This window comes from Gastrolobium bilobum, unplaced genomic scaffold (assembly GCF_033153095.1).
Source record: "Gastrolobium bilobum isolate Gb01-03AN ecotype WA unplaced genomic scaffold, APGP_CSIRO_Gbil_v1 utg2193, whole genome shotgun sequence".
NCBI classification, from domain to species: Eukaryota; Viridiplantae; Streptophyta; class Magnoliopsida; order Fabales; family Fabaceae; genus Gastrolobium; species Gastrolobium bilobum.
Window position 1 is genome coordinate 265619 of NW_026897609.1, and position 14966 is coordinate 280584.

General features: G+C 33.8%; 2 protein-coding genes across 2 annotated transcripts; both read right to left on the bottom strand.

The window, feature by feature from the left end:
• Nucleotides 1-4637: 4637 nt before the first annotated feature.
• LOC133308527 (alcohol dehydrogenase 1-like) lies at nucleotides 4638-8941 on the bottom strand. The gene is made up of 11 exons (XM_061509149.1): nucleotides 8847-8941; nucleotides 8521-8657; nucleotides 8206-8252; nucleotides 7776-7942; nucleotides 6775-6936; nucleotides 6336-6418; nucleotides 6156-6231; nucleotides 5987-6048; nucleotides 5222-5317; nucleotides 4969-5130; nucleotides 4638-4866 (listed from the first exon to the last, which is right to left on the bottom strand). Exons 1-11 carry the CDS (start codon nucleotides 8881-8883, stop codon nucleotides 4753-4755), a joined length of 1143 nt encoding a protein of 380 aa, XP_061365133.1. The 5' UTR covers nucleotides 8884-8941; the 3' UTR covers nucleotides 4638-4752.
• A 2059-nt stretch (nucleotides 8942-11000) lies between these two features.
• On the bottom strand, nucleotides 11001-12617 carry LOC133308555 (uncharacterized). The gene has a single exon (XM_061509189.1). The coding sequence runs from the start codon at nucleotides 12615-12617 to the stop codon at nucleotides 11001-11003; it is 1617 nt and encodes a 538-aa protein (XP_061365173.1).
• Between the last annotated feature and the right edge of the window lie 2349 nt (nucleotides 12618-14966).

The following is a 14966-nucleotide window of genomic DNA, read 5'->3' on the forward strand; positions in this document are numbered from 1 at the left end:
TATCTTACATTTGTTTCTCAAGATTTGCATTAAATGCAATTAGCATGACCATGGATAAATACCTTTGTAGATCTTCAGGTGAGAAATTTTTTTAAAATGAACTGTATTCCATTTACGCTTATTCTTATTTGCCATTCTTTAATAATGGACATTGAATCATCTCTGGGTTTTGAAAGTATTTCTTCTTTTTTCCACGATATCCATGGACTAATTATCAGGGTTTGTTGTGGCTTATGACCAAGTGTATAGCCCAATTTGGTTTGGCAAGATGATAATGCATATCTTACATGCATATAAATACATATCTGATTTGATTACTTATTTAATACTCAAAAATTTCTTTTATGTTATCAGATGTATGAGATCAGGTTACAAGTATGCCATCCGCGAGTATGCCATTTGTTTTGTTCTTGTCTTGAACACATTTATTCATTTTACAATTGCATCATTAATTTGAATTGACCATTGATCCAATTACATTTTACAATGTCAAATTTGTGCAGATAGACATTAAAGCTTTTGATAGAGTGAGATGGACACAAATTGGGAATAAATATTTCAAGCTTAGCCATTCTAAAAAGATCTCCAAGTTCTTTCTAATTCTGGCTTTATGTCTGTACCTGTAGTCTACTTTTTTATTGCATAGGGAGAAGATATCAGATAGTGCATTTTATCTTATATATATATATATATATATATATATATATATATATATATATATATATATTTGGCATTTGCAAGCTAAATATGAAGTGGCCTTTGTGTCTGAATATGGGATTCGCTAGCTCCATGCTTTTATCTTTGTACTTACTATTTGTCATATCTTACAATACATCATAATATGGAATTGCTATCTATTTGTAATTTAGTTAGTGCTTGTTTTTTCCTTTGGAAGTTTTCAAAAGCTGTGATTTTTTTCATATTAACAAAAATATCTTTTTCTAATTTCAGAGTTTACACCCAGCTACAGAGTATCGTGTTGCAGCTCGTGCCATTGGTGGATGTTCATTTACATTGGTTTAATAGCAAAAAAGTATTAGTTGGAACAAATGTGTTTTACATGCTTTATGCTTTGAATGTTGGCGTCTTACATGCTTTGTGTTTTTTTATCTATGTGGCCCCTCTTTTTGTTGTTGTAGTTTGTCTCTTTAAAGAATCAGAATGGCAAAGATACATTTGGGGATTTGCCACCTTTAATGGTGAAGCTAAAGGCATTTGGAGACATTTACAGTGAGGATGAGATTAGGAGCATCTTGGGTGAGTCAGGCACTGACTTTTTTTATTTTTTTGTTCTTATTGCTATCATCCTCTTGTTTTCTTTCCGTTTTCTTCCTTTTATGAAATTTGCTCCAAACAACCTCATTGGCATGTCTTTCTTAGCTTGAATTAAAAGCTTTCATCATATTCTCTCTCTGCAATGTTATCAGGCTAGTGTTCTAATTTACATCTTTAAATGAAGCCAATAAATAGTTCTAATCTTCAAGATTTGGTGGTACTTGTCTATATACAGTTTCCTATCCTTGCATGGTGAACTGTTGCCTGCTGTATCAACCAGAACAGGACTAATGCATGCTTCAAGCCTTGGGTCTTTAGATGCAATGGTGCCTAAGTCCACAAGTTATGGATCCCCAGTTCCTCCACGATCTCCCTTTGCATCTGGAATTCCTACTGGTATTGTCCTTGTTATCTTTCGTTTCCTTTGAAGACTTTATCTTTATTAGCTCTTGTCATGGTTATTTCTAGTTCATCTCTCAGGTGTGTACTTTGATCAAGTTAATAATGAGGAGCAACATACTAGGTAAATCCTATTGATATTATTTTGGATTCTTTATAGTATAGTCACTGGATTATAAGCAATGAAGCATGTCACCAAGCTAGTTTCTCTTTATTTAAAATAATGGACATGTAGATATTCAAAAAAAAAATGGACATGTAATTTCTTAGTATCAGAAATGGCACCTAAAAAAGGGATATTAAGAAAAAAAAAGTTCATTTTATTCTAATTATATGATAATAAAAAAGTCTCTTATTTGTAATTGTTTTATAATATTTTGTAGGTCACAAAGTGTTGACAACTTCAATAGTGACAAAACTGGCTTTGGATCTCTAGACACCATTCAATAGTCCTATGGGGGATATATGACACCCATAACTCCAAATTCTTTTTCAAATACAAGAAGAAACCCATTTGGTTAGTTTAAACAATTTGGCATACTGTCACAATCTTCGGTCTTCTGTTGTACAATTGGAAAATCACTATGATCCTCAGCGAAGTTGAGATAGTTTGAAGCATGCATTTCAATCAAGTTTTCTTGATCTTTCATTTGTTTTGAACCCTTTTGTTAGGACTGCTCAATATCAGCTGGAGGTAGCAGTGGCCATGTTGGAAGTGCCATAAACCACAACTTGGGATGGGTTGGCGTGGACCCCTATTCCTCAGCCTACACCACTTTCTTGGACAAAATAAGGACAACTGAAGAAACCCTTGAAGAAGAACAAGAAGATGATAGTGCCGCTGAGATTGAAACCCTCCCTTTGTTCCCTATGCACGGTGAGGATATCCATGGCTATTATAACCTCAATTCGAATTCTTCTAACTATGGTGGTGGCTGGTATCAGACCGAAGATGGGTTCAAGAACGTTTCTCGTACTTCCTTGGAGCTTAGTCTCAACTCCTACACCTGCAGATCTCCAGATTTCGCGTGAATGCTTATGTCCTAGCTCCCTACTCAACTTAATTATTAATTTGAATATGATAGCTTTGCTTAGTTGATTATTTTTCTATAATCAGTTTTAGGCTCTGTATGTTGAGTTAGTTAAGGTTATCAGTGGGAAAATCACTATAGGTGGTGGTAATGCTGGTTATAGTTCCAAGGAACCACAACCAACTGTAGAGTGTGGTCTATAGGAGTGGCAATTTGAAGTTGTTTGATATTTTATTTTATTTTATTTTTTGGTAACATCCCGATATTTTATTTAATTTTATTATTTTTTTGGTAACATTGTCCGATATTTTATTGATTAACCAATGAATGCATGATTGAAGTTATTGGTGTTATGCAAGAATGCTGTGTGAATGCTCCTATCGTTAATCGACATTTTTTTATTCTCTTCCTATAAATTAGCCACATTTGTAATGTGGCTAATGTCAAAAAATTTGTGGCTAAAATAATGTTACCACACTCATGACAGCAGTAGCAAAGTGAGAAGGAAAATGTGGCTAAATAAATGCCACGCCAGGATTAGCCACGTTTGGCAAAAGTGTGGTAGTTTGATTTAGGCACATTTTGAATGTGGCTAAACAACATGTTTTTTGTAGTGATATATATATATATATACAGAGGCAGGATCCTTTGACACCGGTGTCAAAGGAAAAGTTTGACACCTCATCTGAGAGTCGTTAGATTAAAAAAAATCAATGGTGTCACATGCTTACAAATTAGAATCGTGGATATTTTTTAATCTAACGGCTCTCAGATGAGGTGTCAAACTTTTTTTTTGACACCAGTGTCAAAGGATCCTATATATATATATATATATATATATATATATATATATATATATATATATATATATATTGTGATCTAACAATCATAGTTAAGTATATAGCCTTTGCATTACTTAGCATATGTACTGGTTACTTATATTACCTTTTTATTTCAATTCTTTATTTTTTTTAGGGGTACATTATGTATCTTTCCATTAATTTGACGTCTCAACATTCAACCACAATATGTTGCCTAGTAGTTAAATAAATAAATAAATAAGCCTTCCTATAATTTGACAATAAGTCTGCAACCTCAACTCACATAAGTAACTTTGATTTTCAGTAATTGGACAAAAACTCATTGCAAAAAATATTTCCACGATCACATCAGAAATTAAAGAGATTATTTTCCTTGGTTTCTGTCAGAATGTGGAAAAAAAAAAATTTGGTTGTCGTGTTGAAGCAAATTAAGGTACGTTTTCCAGCCCATCAAAAACAGAAGAGGGTGCGTAGTTCTCCTTTTCCTTGTATATGCTTTATGCGGAAATTTATTTTACTTATATATTTTTAGCCTAAGAATAGTAAAAAGTCTTTAAATGGAGTAAATCTTCGGATAACGAGAGTAGGTACGTGACATCCTTATCAAAAAAAAATAAAAATAATAAAGATATAAAAGAAAAGAAAAATCATAAAGATAAAGGTGATGTAAATATATTAATTTTTTTCATATTTAATAAAAGATATATTGAATGATCGGTACATCTAAAAAAATTTCCTTCAAATGTAACTAGTGTTGGTAGACAATCGCATCAAGAATAGTAAAAAGAACCAAAAAGATAACCCACAACTATTGATTTTTTTTATCTACTAAAAAAAAAAAAAACTATTGATTTTTCAGTAGTGACACTTAATCCAAACGAACGATGTTGTGGTTTCTTGAAGTGTTAAATTTTATTATGACAAGCGAACTATGACTTGTCAACACTCGTGCTGCTTAAATTACATACAAGTCACAAAAGTCAAAAGCCAAAAACCTAAGCAACGAAGTAAACACGTGTGACATGACAACCAAGAGATGAACTATAGCTTCTCAACACTCATACTACTTGAATTCGATATAAGCCACAAAAGCCACAATCTAAACAGCCACGCGAAAAGGCACTCATATTTCTGAACACTTTTATTACTTCAATTCCATGATGGGATTTGGATGAAGTTAAGAAAGAAACACAATTCTCCCAAAGCAGAGGCTATTCTATTATTCATTATTCCATGCGAATGATGCACCTGATTGACTCCCCTTTTAGCATGTATTCAAATGATTTGTTAATCTCCGAAAATGGGACTGAGTGAGTGATGAATTTCTCCAGTTCTAGCTCCTGTAATATCATCAAGTTCAAATTTTCAACATAAATAACAAAGAGGTCGACCCTTACAATAGTTTCCAACAATATCATTCGAATCTGTTTATGTAAGCTTACCTTGTTCATGTACTTCTCTACAACAGATGGAAGATCAGTGAGCGGTTTGTAGTTTCCAAAGAAGGTACCCTTAATGGTTCTCTCAAACAAGAAATTGATAGGGTGAGTTTTAAAAACAGCATCATCTTTTGGCAGACCAACAAGTACAGCTACACCCCAACCCTGAGAAGAGTCCAACATTAGTAATATGCTTAATATATTATATATATAATGTTCTAGCAAGAAGAGGAGCTCTGAGTTTTTAAATAAGTACATCATGAACGCATTCAAATGCTGCGATCGAGGCTTCGATGTTTCCGGTGCATTCAAGTGCACGATCAACTCCTCCCTTAGTCATTTCAACAATTACCTATCCACAAATTGAAATTCATATCTCAATCTAATATAGTTCATATGGCACTAAAGTGCAAACTTTAATGAAAATAGGAAAATAGAATTGAAATGCTCAATATCATGAAACTATAATTATTTGTGGATATGCGGTAATTATGTTAGAATTTTTTTATGTTAGCAACATTAATTAATATGTTTTATATTTTCTAAATTAATTGGGTTAATAAATATTATAATTTATTTTATGATAAGTACATTGTGATCATGTTGAGTTGTGCTTTTGACATCTATTGATACTGAACCTAGTTGGGCAGCACAATGTAGATATTGGTGTTTGATTGGACTTTTATGATGGACGGACCTATCAGATATGTTATTGACTAGGGTTATGCTAGGTTTTCTGTAGCCTATACAGTAGGATTATACCCTGATAGCTGACATGCTCCCATCGCATAAAAGGCTTGCTCATTCGGCATAGATCATAAAGAGAAAGATTAACGGGAGGAGCAACTCTCACTCAAGTTTGTTTTCTAGATCAAATGGCCCAATAAGATATTCCTTATTTTTGAACTTTAGTTTTTCATGTGCTGTTTTATTAATCATATATGCATCGATTCTATTAATGAATTGTTATTGAAAATTTCTTACAGATTAAACATCACTAAATTTGTTTTTTTAAGCTGACCTGTTGTACAGGTTTGTCATGATCTTTTGGGTTCACAAAGTCAGTGACTCCAAAGTTTTTGGCTGCCAATAAATTAAAAGCAGAAACTATCATTAGCAAGTGAAGAGCACTATAGTCAGCTGCATCTGTTGAATGTTTGAAATTCTGACCAAAAAATGAAATCATCTACCTTGTTCAAATCGGCTGGAAATTACATCAACCCCAATGATTCTCGAAGCACCAGAAAGCCTTGCCCCTTCAGCAGCCTAAATATGCAGATTACAAAGAAAAACTAGAGTTACTATTTCTTTTGTTTGTAGCAATTGGCCAAGTATTTGAAAACCACAATAAAGCAGAATAGACAGCATACGGCAAGGCCAACAGCTCCCAATCCAAATATAGCTACAGAAGAACCAGGCTTCGGTTTTGCCACGTTTACAGTAGCACCAAATCCTACAAGCATGAACAAAATTGATTTATACATAAAAAGAGAATCACCTAGCTAGTTGTCATGAAAAAACTCTCCCAAAAGGTTAAATGAGAATCATCTAGCTAGCTAGTTGTCATTTGGACTTGAAGATTGGACAACATACAAACCCACTTATTTTGTGCTAAAACATTACACAATATTTGTTACAAAAGTGAAGACCACAAGGTAAGGAATGAACTCTAAACCACTTAATTATAGAGATTCTAATATCATGTCATGAACCAACTCTCCCAAAAGTTTAAGTTGTTATGTTAAAACAATTTTTATATTAAATATTTCAAACAACTATAGTTAACTTGAAGATAGGGATCTTCCAAACCTGTGCAGAATCCGCAACTGAGAATACAAACTTTGTCAAGTGGGGCAGCAGGGTTGATCTTTGCAACACATTTAGCATGGACAACTGTGTATTCACTAAATGTAGAGGTTCCCCCAAAGTGGTATATGGGCTGTCCATTTTTGGAGAATCTTGTCTTACCATCTATGAAGCACGGATACGCATTTTTGAAAAATTTCTACGTATCGGACACACGTCCGATACGGATACGTTACGATACTCTATCTTTACGTATCTAATGGATGAATGGCATTTCAGTAATTGTTTTAAAAAATAAAACGGTGTTTTGTTTTGGACAAAAAGAACCCAAATCGTGTTAAATCTCAGAATCCAAATCAACACGTCCTGACCTACACGCCAGACGCCACAGCGTCATTCTTCCTCCTCCATCGTTGGTTTGTCGTCGCCGTTCCTCCTCCGCCATCGGCCGTCGCTGTTTCTGCTCGGCTCCTCCACGGTTTCGTTGGTAGCTGTTTCTCCTCGATCTTTCTTCCTCCTTGGCTGTCGGTGGGTGGTAGCTGTTCGTTGTGAGACCTCCATCCATCGTCGTTCTTCCTCCATCGTCTCTGCTCAAAAAAGGATCCTCTCACGCACGGAAGGTAAGTGAATGAAGGATAGCTGTTTTTTTGTCGGTGAAAGCTGTTTGATATCCATCGTCGTTCTTTTATTTGTATTGTATATTTATTTTTTATTTTTTATTATGTAAATTTCAGGCAAACAATTATTATATTGCCTGACGAGGATATAATAATTGGTTTATTTTTTATATATATTAATTAATATCCATCGTCGTTCTTTTACTATTTGTGCCTATGATTTTATTATATTTTGTTAATGTGAAGTACACTATATTAAAAATATTATTTAATACTAAGACGTATCGGAACGTATCGAAATATTAGTATTTTTGAAGTAACGTATCGGACACACGTATCGAGAACGTATCGAAAATGCCGTATCAGTATCGGTGCTTCATAGCTTACCATCATTGAGCATAACACCCCTATCAATGTCGACCCTTAGCAGTTCACACATGTTGCTCTCTCCAGACTTACAATGTCGGCATTCCCCACACTCTCCAGTGAATACAGGGAGTGCATGATCTCCTGGTTTGAGATGAGTCACACCCTCCCCTATGCTCTCCACAATCCTAATCAAATAACGTCACAAAAATCTAATGAGAGATGCTTATTAATGAAATGTTCTTGCTACATTGAACAAGTCATTGAATAACAAACACATTGATGCTATAAAAAAATAGAATTTAACCAAGTCAAAAAAAGAAAAGGATGTTAGAAAAATAAAATATTTGAACACAGGAAACCAGATGAGTACTCAAGCCAACAAGAAAAGAAACATAAGACAGAGAAATTTTAATGACTTTTAAGGAAAATCTTCACAACAGAAACATACCCTGCAGCTTCGTGACCAAGTATACGGGGAAAAAACGAAGTATGGCCCTGAAACGGGAAGAAAATAATCTCAGGTTGGATGCAGAGTACTGATAAGGCAAAATAATACCAAGTGACATGAATTCTCAAGAAATAAAAATAAATTCTTCATGCTTCAAAATCAACTTCTTTTAATAAGTAGCCATTCGAAATTTTTAAACCTTTGATTCTCAAAAATTATATTTTCTTCAAAAAAAATAAAAAATAGCTTGATACATATTGTTGTTAACCAACAATTTACACAACACTACTAACTGATGAATATGAAGTAAATGACCTCGCAGTCCCAGTAGTTAATATCAGAACGACAAAGAGAGGTGTAGAGGATCTTCAAACGAACTTCACCAGCCCGTGGTGGAGCTACCTCTATTTCTTCAATCACTAGTGGCTTGCATGCTTCCCACGCCACCGCAGCTATATATATTTCATGAGCATCAGCTATATATGTGTGTGTGTGTACTCAAAAAGTAAAAAAAGGGTAATCATATATTATATCACAGAAAGTATATCTAGTAAGAAAGAATGTAGAACAAATGTGAGTAAAGGAATTATCAAAACCATGAGATTAATGAGCAGACATGGATGCATGCATGGCTACCTAACCTTTGCACTTGATGACCTGACCAGCTTTGCTAGACATGGCTCCTAATTAAGAAGGATATGAATTATGATGATGAATCAAACGAACGATGGGTGTGTTTGAAGAAGCTAAGGCCTATAAATCTTTGAAGTAACAGAATAGCTCTTTGTTTTCATGTTCCTCTTTTAGTATCTTAGCAATGAGAGGTGGGCCTACAAGTGATTTGTTCTGTTCTACATTCTCGTGATCTTCTGATGAAAACCTGAATGCATGTTGCCACGGACAAAGACAAAGTTACAGATGGAAAAATTAAAGGACTTTAACGTAATTCAATCACACAAAAGGGAGTTTGAGAAACAAGATGCGAGGGAATATGAATTTAGAAGTTTTCTGATGGTGTTATGTGTTGTATCATATTCCTCCCCCGCGAGAATCACAAGGGGCTTACATAAATATTATTATAACATATTCAATCAAACATCATGTCAGTTAAAAAAAAAAATGAAGCCCACGTCTTGATTTTTATTACGATTCCTTTGTCTGCTTCCTTATTTTAGCAAATATCAAAAGCATTCAAATAAATCCAAAACTCTTAAAAAAAAACTAGTGCTGCAATTATTATAGGGAAAAGCGTGTGTCGTTTAAAAGATGTAAAGTTGTATAGAGATAGATCATGGAGAGAGAGTGGACAAAAAAAAAGTGTGGGTCCCACCTCTTTGTAAGAGTGAAATGACACAAGTTATGTCATTTAAAAGGATAAATATTTTTCTCATTATTATAACACATAAGCTGGATATTTATTTTAAAGAAATCAGAGATGATAAGTGACGGGGTACAATGCAAACCAGACTTGACATTAACATATCTTATCTTTAGGAGGCGCTTATTTATTAGGAAAATATAATTACTAGGAATATGATGGGAAAGTGAGTTTGGTAAGAAAGTTTAAAAAAAGTTATTTGGTAAGTCAAAATATTAACTCGAAAATTGGTTGTAGTTTGTTAAGTCTATGTTTGGTTGAAAGTAAAATATGATTAAATTACCACAACCACCCTTGAATAAAATAAAATGGAAAAATATGGTTTTAATTTGCTGAATAATTTCCCCCAACATCAGGGTCATTTTGGTCTTCTTGCTTGGATTTCCACAACAACCCTTTTTGGATTTCTCCAGCTATCAACAAATACCACATTGTAGGTAGTTTTATTCAACAGTATTTTTTACACACAAAAAACTAATATTGGGCAAATAATTTTCTTAGCAATTTTTTTTAAAACCTAATACCAAACATAGACATATAAAAATACCACTTCCATTTGCCTAGACATTTTCAACAAAAACTTGTACCAAACACACTCTTATAACTTACCATTATCCAGACCATTCTCATTTTTATCATTTTTAGCTTTTAGATTCTAAAATAGTACCATATGTTATTTAAGGTTCAGACCTAGTTTTCGTTTTCTTGGTTGCCCAGCTATGCTTGCATCGATGTCCCAAGAAAGTGAAGAGTAGCATAAAGCAACTCGCTTAAGAGGGAGAAAGGAATTTAGGGGATGTAAATTGTTCATTTGGAAGTTGGGTCATTAATCCTTCATATTTTCTCTCTGACTTTGCCTAGATGCTAAGTTTGATTGTCAAAAGTATGGAAAACCTAACAATCAGTATGTCAAGTACTTTTGGAAGCTCAATCCATGCACCATGTCCAGGTTCATTGTTGGTGTATAATGTTTGTCGGTTCAGTAGCATGAAAGAACTATAACTTCAAATTGTCAGCGGACCCAGAAAAATTAATTCATGTCCGCACATTTAGTGGCGGAGATTCGGGGGCAGCGCCCTCGGAAATTTTTTTGATATAACTTTTATATGGAGGAGTTGACTTATCAATGCAGGAAAAAACATATAAAGTGAATAACAATTCTAGGCAGATACTACCTATCTCTTCAGTTATTAAATGTTACCAGTGAAGCAAGTATGACAGTGAAGCTATGTCCAATGATTGTTGAGTTGAGCGATTGAAGTGTGCAAACCCAGAAAATCAAGTTATCCTATCTCTTCAGTTACTACCTGAAAAACAGTATTCTACCATAAGAATTACTGACATTTAATCTCAACACAAAAAAGGTATTTAACATAAAAGAAAAGATCAAGTTAACTGAGCTATTAAAATAGAGTGTTCACAAAAGCATTCTTCGATTCTTCATTGCTTGAAAATATTGCATTATATCTTCATCATCAATCTTATCAAATATATCATGTTCAACATAAGTTAGCATGCATGCGTTAAACCAATCATCACTTATCTGATTGCGCAGCTTATCCATAACAAAGGTCATTGCAGAAAAAACTCGTTCAACACTAGCAGTTGTTACCGGTAGAAGGAGTGCCAACTTTATTAATAAATAGACCAATGGATAAACAATATCCTTTCTCTTCTCAACCATCTTCAAAGCAAGTTCAGAAATTCTTTTCAAATTGACAAAATCAAAATCAGCTCTTACATCAACAATAAAATTACTCAGACTTGAAGAAAGAAAAGGAATATCTGCAAGCTCATCAAACTCCAAAGGATAAAATCTAGCAAACTCAATCAACTTTTCTTTATTAAAAGTAGCAAATGAATCACGAGGATCAAGACAACTCAAACACTCAAGCAACTTGGTATTGACATTATCAAATCGATCACCCAACTCTTGAACTTGAGTATCCATCACTCTATTAAATAACTCCACCTTAAAGTAGTGCAAGAATGTGAATGATTCCAATCTCCGTCTTGATCTTCGTTTAGGAAAATAAACATCTTCCATATTTGGAATGTCAATATCATATTTATTGGCAAATATGTTCGTTTCTTGAAGCAATTCATCAAAACCATTATCTCTCACCTCTTGTAAGCGAGACTTGACTACCTTTACTAAACCAATTGCATTTAAAAGTTCTTGATCTTTTCTTTGTAGTGCTTGTGACAACTCATAAGAAATCCCCAAGATAAGTTTCATAAGATGCAACAAGAATGCAAACTCAAAATCCTCCATGGCATACAAAATACAACCTGCATCAGTTCTTGTAGCATCATTCTTAGGCTCGTCTTCAATAATTTTCATCAAGGAAATTATTGGAGAAAATAATGAGATAACACTTGTAACTGTACCAAAATGGGATCCCCAACGAGTGTCTCCAGGTCGCTTTAAGGTTGTCTCTTGATTCAAACCTTTTCCAGTTAGTATTTCACCGCGAGCAATTCTTTCAACTATTTGCTCATATTGATTCATTAAAAGAATTTCTTTCCGCTTGCATGAACCCCCCACAACGGTAGCCATCTTTTGAAGCATGTCAAAAAATTCTTGAATCTTCTTATAATGTTTTGCAACCTTCACAAGCGCCAATTGTAATTGATAAGCAAAACAATGAATGTATAATGCATATTTATTGTCTGCCAAAATCAAACTCTTAAGCCCTTTGAATTCACCCCGCATATTACTAGCACCATCATAGCCTTGGCCGCGACATTTAGACAAACTTAAGCCGAGTTTAGAAAATAACCCATCAATCGCATCTTTTAGTGATTGCGTAGTAGTATCTGAAACATAAATTATGCCAATAAAACATTCAACAATGGACCCCTTTTTGTTTATATACCGAAGTACAACTGCCATTTGTTCTTTAATTGCAACATCACGAGCTTTATCAACTAGCAAGGAAAAGTAATCATCGCCGAGATAACTAATTATTACTTTAACAGTCAAATCAGCACAAGCTTGAGCAAGACCTTTCTGAATTTTTGGTGAAGTCATTTTGTGATTATCGGGGGCATTTTGCAAGACCACATGACTCATCTCCTTATTTGGCTTAGTATAAACTTTAGAGTTTCAAGAAATAAACCTTGTTGATTTGAACTTTCAGATTCATCATGTCCCCGAAAAGGCTGACCATTTCGTAGTAAGTATCTAGCACAATCTAAAGAAGCTTTCAGCCGAATACGATAATCAATTCTTTGTTGTTTAGAAATATTTGAAAAGGCAATAGCAATATGTTGCTTTTGCTTCATCAAATCTTGACAAGCTTGATAACATCTATTGTGAACACTCCTATGACCTCCAACATGAACTTTGATTCTATCCTTCTTCTGCCAATTTTTGAACCCCACACCGACAAATGCTTCCTTCGTCAAACCACTACCTCCAACATCCATATCAAATAGATAATAGTACAAGCAAAAACATGCATTTCGTGATACACTATACTCCAACCAAGAACCAAATTCTTCATACCACTTAGGATTTAATCTACGCATTTTTCCAAACATTTCCGTTTGAGGAAATGGTTTAAGAATTGGTTGAGTTGGACCCTTGAGCAAATAAGCTCTCCGAATATCCTCTCTCTCTATAGGATTTGATGTCATTGAACAAATTGAAGGTCTTTTCTTGGATCCGCTTCAAGATTTTCTATATTAACTTTTGCTTGAGGTGGTGATTGAAAACTTTGAAATTGAGATGCTTGTGGTGGTACACTTTGTCTTTGAGATTGAGGAGAATTTTCCACAATTGAAACATTTTGTCTATGAGGTTCATAGCATTCGGGTTCTATCTTTGTGCATTTTTTACGCTTGAAATAAGATTGTATCCCTGACAAATCCAAAAGTAAATATAAATTTTGCCATTTGTTGTTATTAAAACAATTATAACAAATAAATAAATATAGAAAGTTACCTTTCATTGAGACTTGCCGAATTATTATGAATATTACAGAGAGGCTTGTGAATATTTACAATATTACACCATAAGTGCAATCAAAATAACCCAAATGGCATTCTTCATTGAGCAATAAAGATTACTCTGATCTGTCTCTTTCTACAGCTGTAGAATTTTATACAACAAATATATATTAACCGTAGGGTATTATCTTATCATATAAAGGCACAATAGCTAACTCAGTAAAACTCCACACATGGAAAAGCATTTCCCAATTTGCAAATTAAATTCGTTCTTACAATCAATTATTGCACTTGCTAGCCACAGATTCAAAACCAAAAGAATATCTGTAAAAAAATAATGTTACAATCATTGCAAGAGAAAAAGCAAAAGAACTAACTAAGCATACTTCATGGATACAGGAAATTAGTATTCTCATCTTTTATTCCATACAAAAATACAGTCAAGGTTCTATATGGAAAAAAATTATGATATGGAGAAATAAATACCAAACCACTGAACAACAAAAAAATTTAAGATGCTAGTAGAGTGAATTTATTCCTTACAATCGTTACAAATATGCAAGAGGTTAAACCTAATACAACATCTCTTATGATCAGAAGTCAGAAGCCCGAAAGTGCACAAGGATCAAGCCTCAATTCTCAAAAACCGCAGTACGTACGTGCAAGCTCTCTCCACAAAGAAAGATGCAAAGTAATTAACCCAATCATTAAACATATTTTACTAGAAGTTTAGAATATTATTATTTATGTTGTTTTTTTCACTCTCTCTCAGCAATAGTAAAGAAAACAACAACAATGAAAGCAAGGATGAATGGGGTAAAAGCAGTAGAGTGAATTTAAGATGACATGGAGAAATAAATACCAAACCACTAAACAACAACAAAATTTAAGATGCTAGTAGAGTGAATTTATTCCTTACAAAGTGATATCTACTCGCTAGATAAAATATCATGAGTTATATGATATGGTATATAAAAAAAATTACACACACACAATTCTAACTGTGTGCTTTCAACTAAATGAAGTTATATTATGTTAAAAAAATAAATCAGGTTGAGTATTTGAATGTCAGCTTTTAAAAAAACAACATAAAACAAAAAGACACCTAAGAACATTCATTTCATGGTTATCAAAATTTCACAAACACAATTCTCTGGAAAAAAATTTAGAATCCAGGGTTAAGGATTCAATTCAACACAGATTGTTTAATAACTTATAGAAGTTGTTGTAGAATGAGATTGCAAATAGATCATAGTAAGTGGGCAAGAAAAGGAGATCCAACGGTCATATTAGAACAAGCGGAGAAGATTCAATCAGCAAGCAGATGGTACAGAACAATCCACTCACAAAAAAAAGTAGCGAAGTGTGGAATTATCACCGGTCAATCCTCACAGTTCATCCATGCCGAATTCAGAATTGTATTGATTCT

Excerpts from the sequence above, each read along its gene's own strand:
- LOC133308555 (XM_061509189.1), bottom strand. The coding sequence starts at position 12,617 with ATGACTTCACCAAAAATTCAGAAAGGTCTTGCTCAAGCTTGTGCTGAT.
- LOC133308527 (XM_061509149.1), bottom strand. The coding sequence starts at position 8,883 with ATGTCTAGCAAAGCTGGTCAGGTCATCAAGTGCAAAG. Across the intron at positions 6,049-6,155 it reads TTCCAGCCGATTTGAACAAG|CCAAAAACTTTGGAGTCACT; the intron begins GTAGATGATTTC and ends ATTTATTGGCAG. Across the intron at positions 4,867-4,968 it reads TAGAGAAGTACATGAACAAG|GAGCTAGAACTGGAGAAATT; the intron begins GTAAGCTTACAT and ends ATGATATTACAG.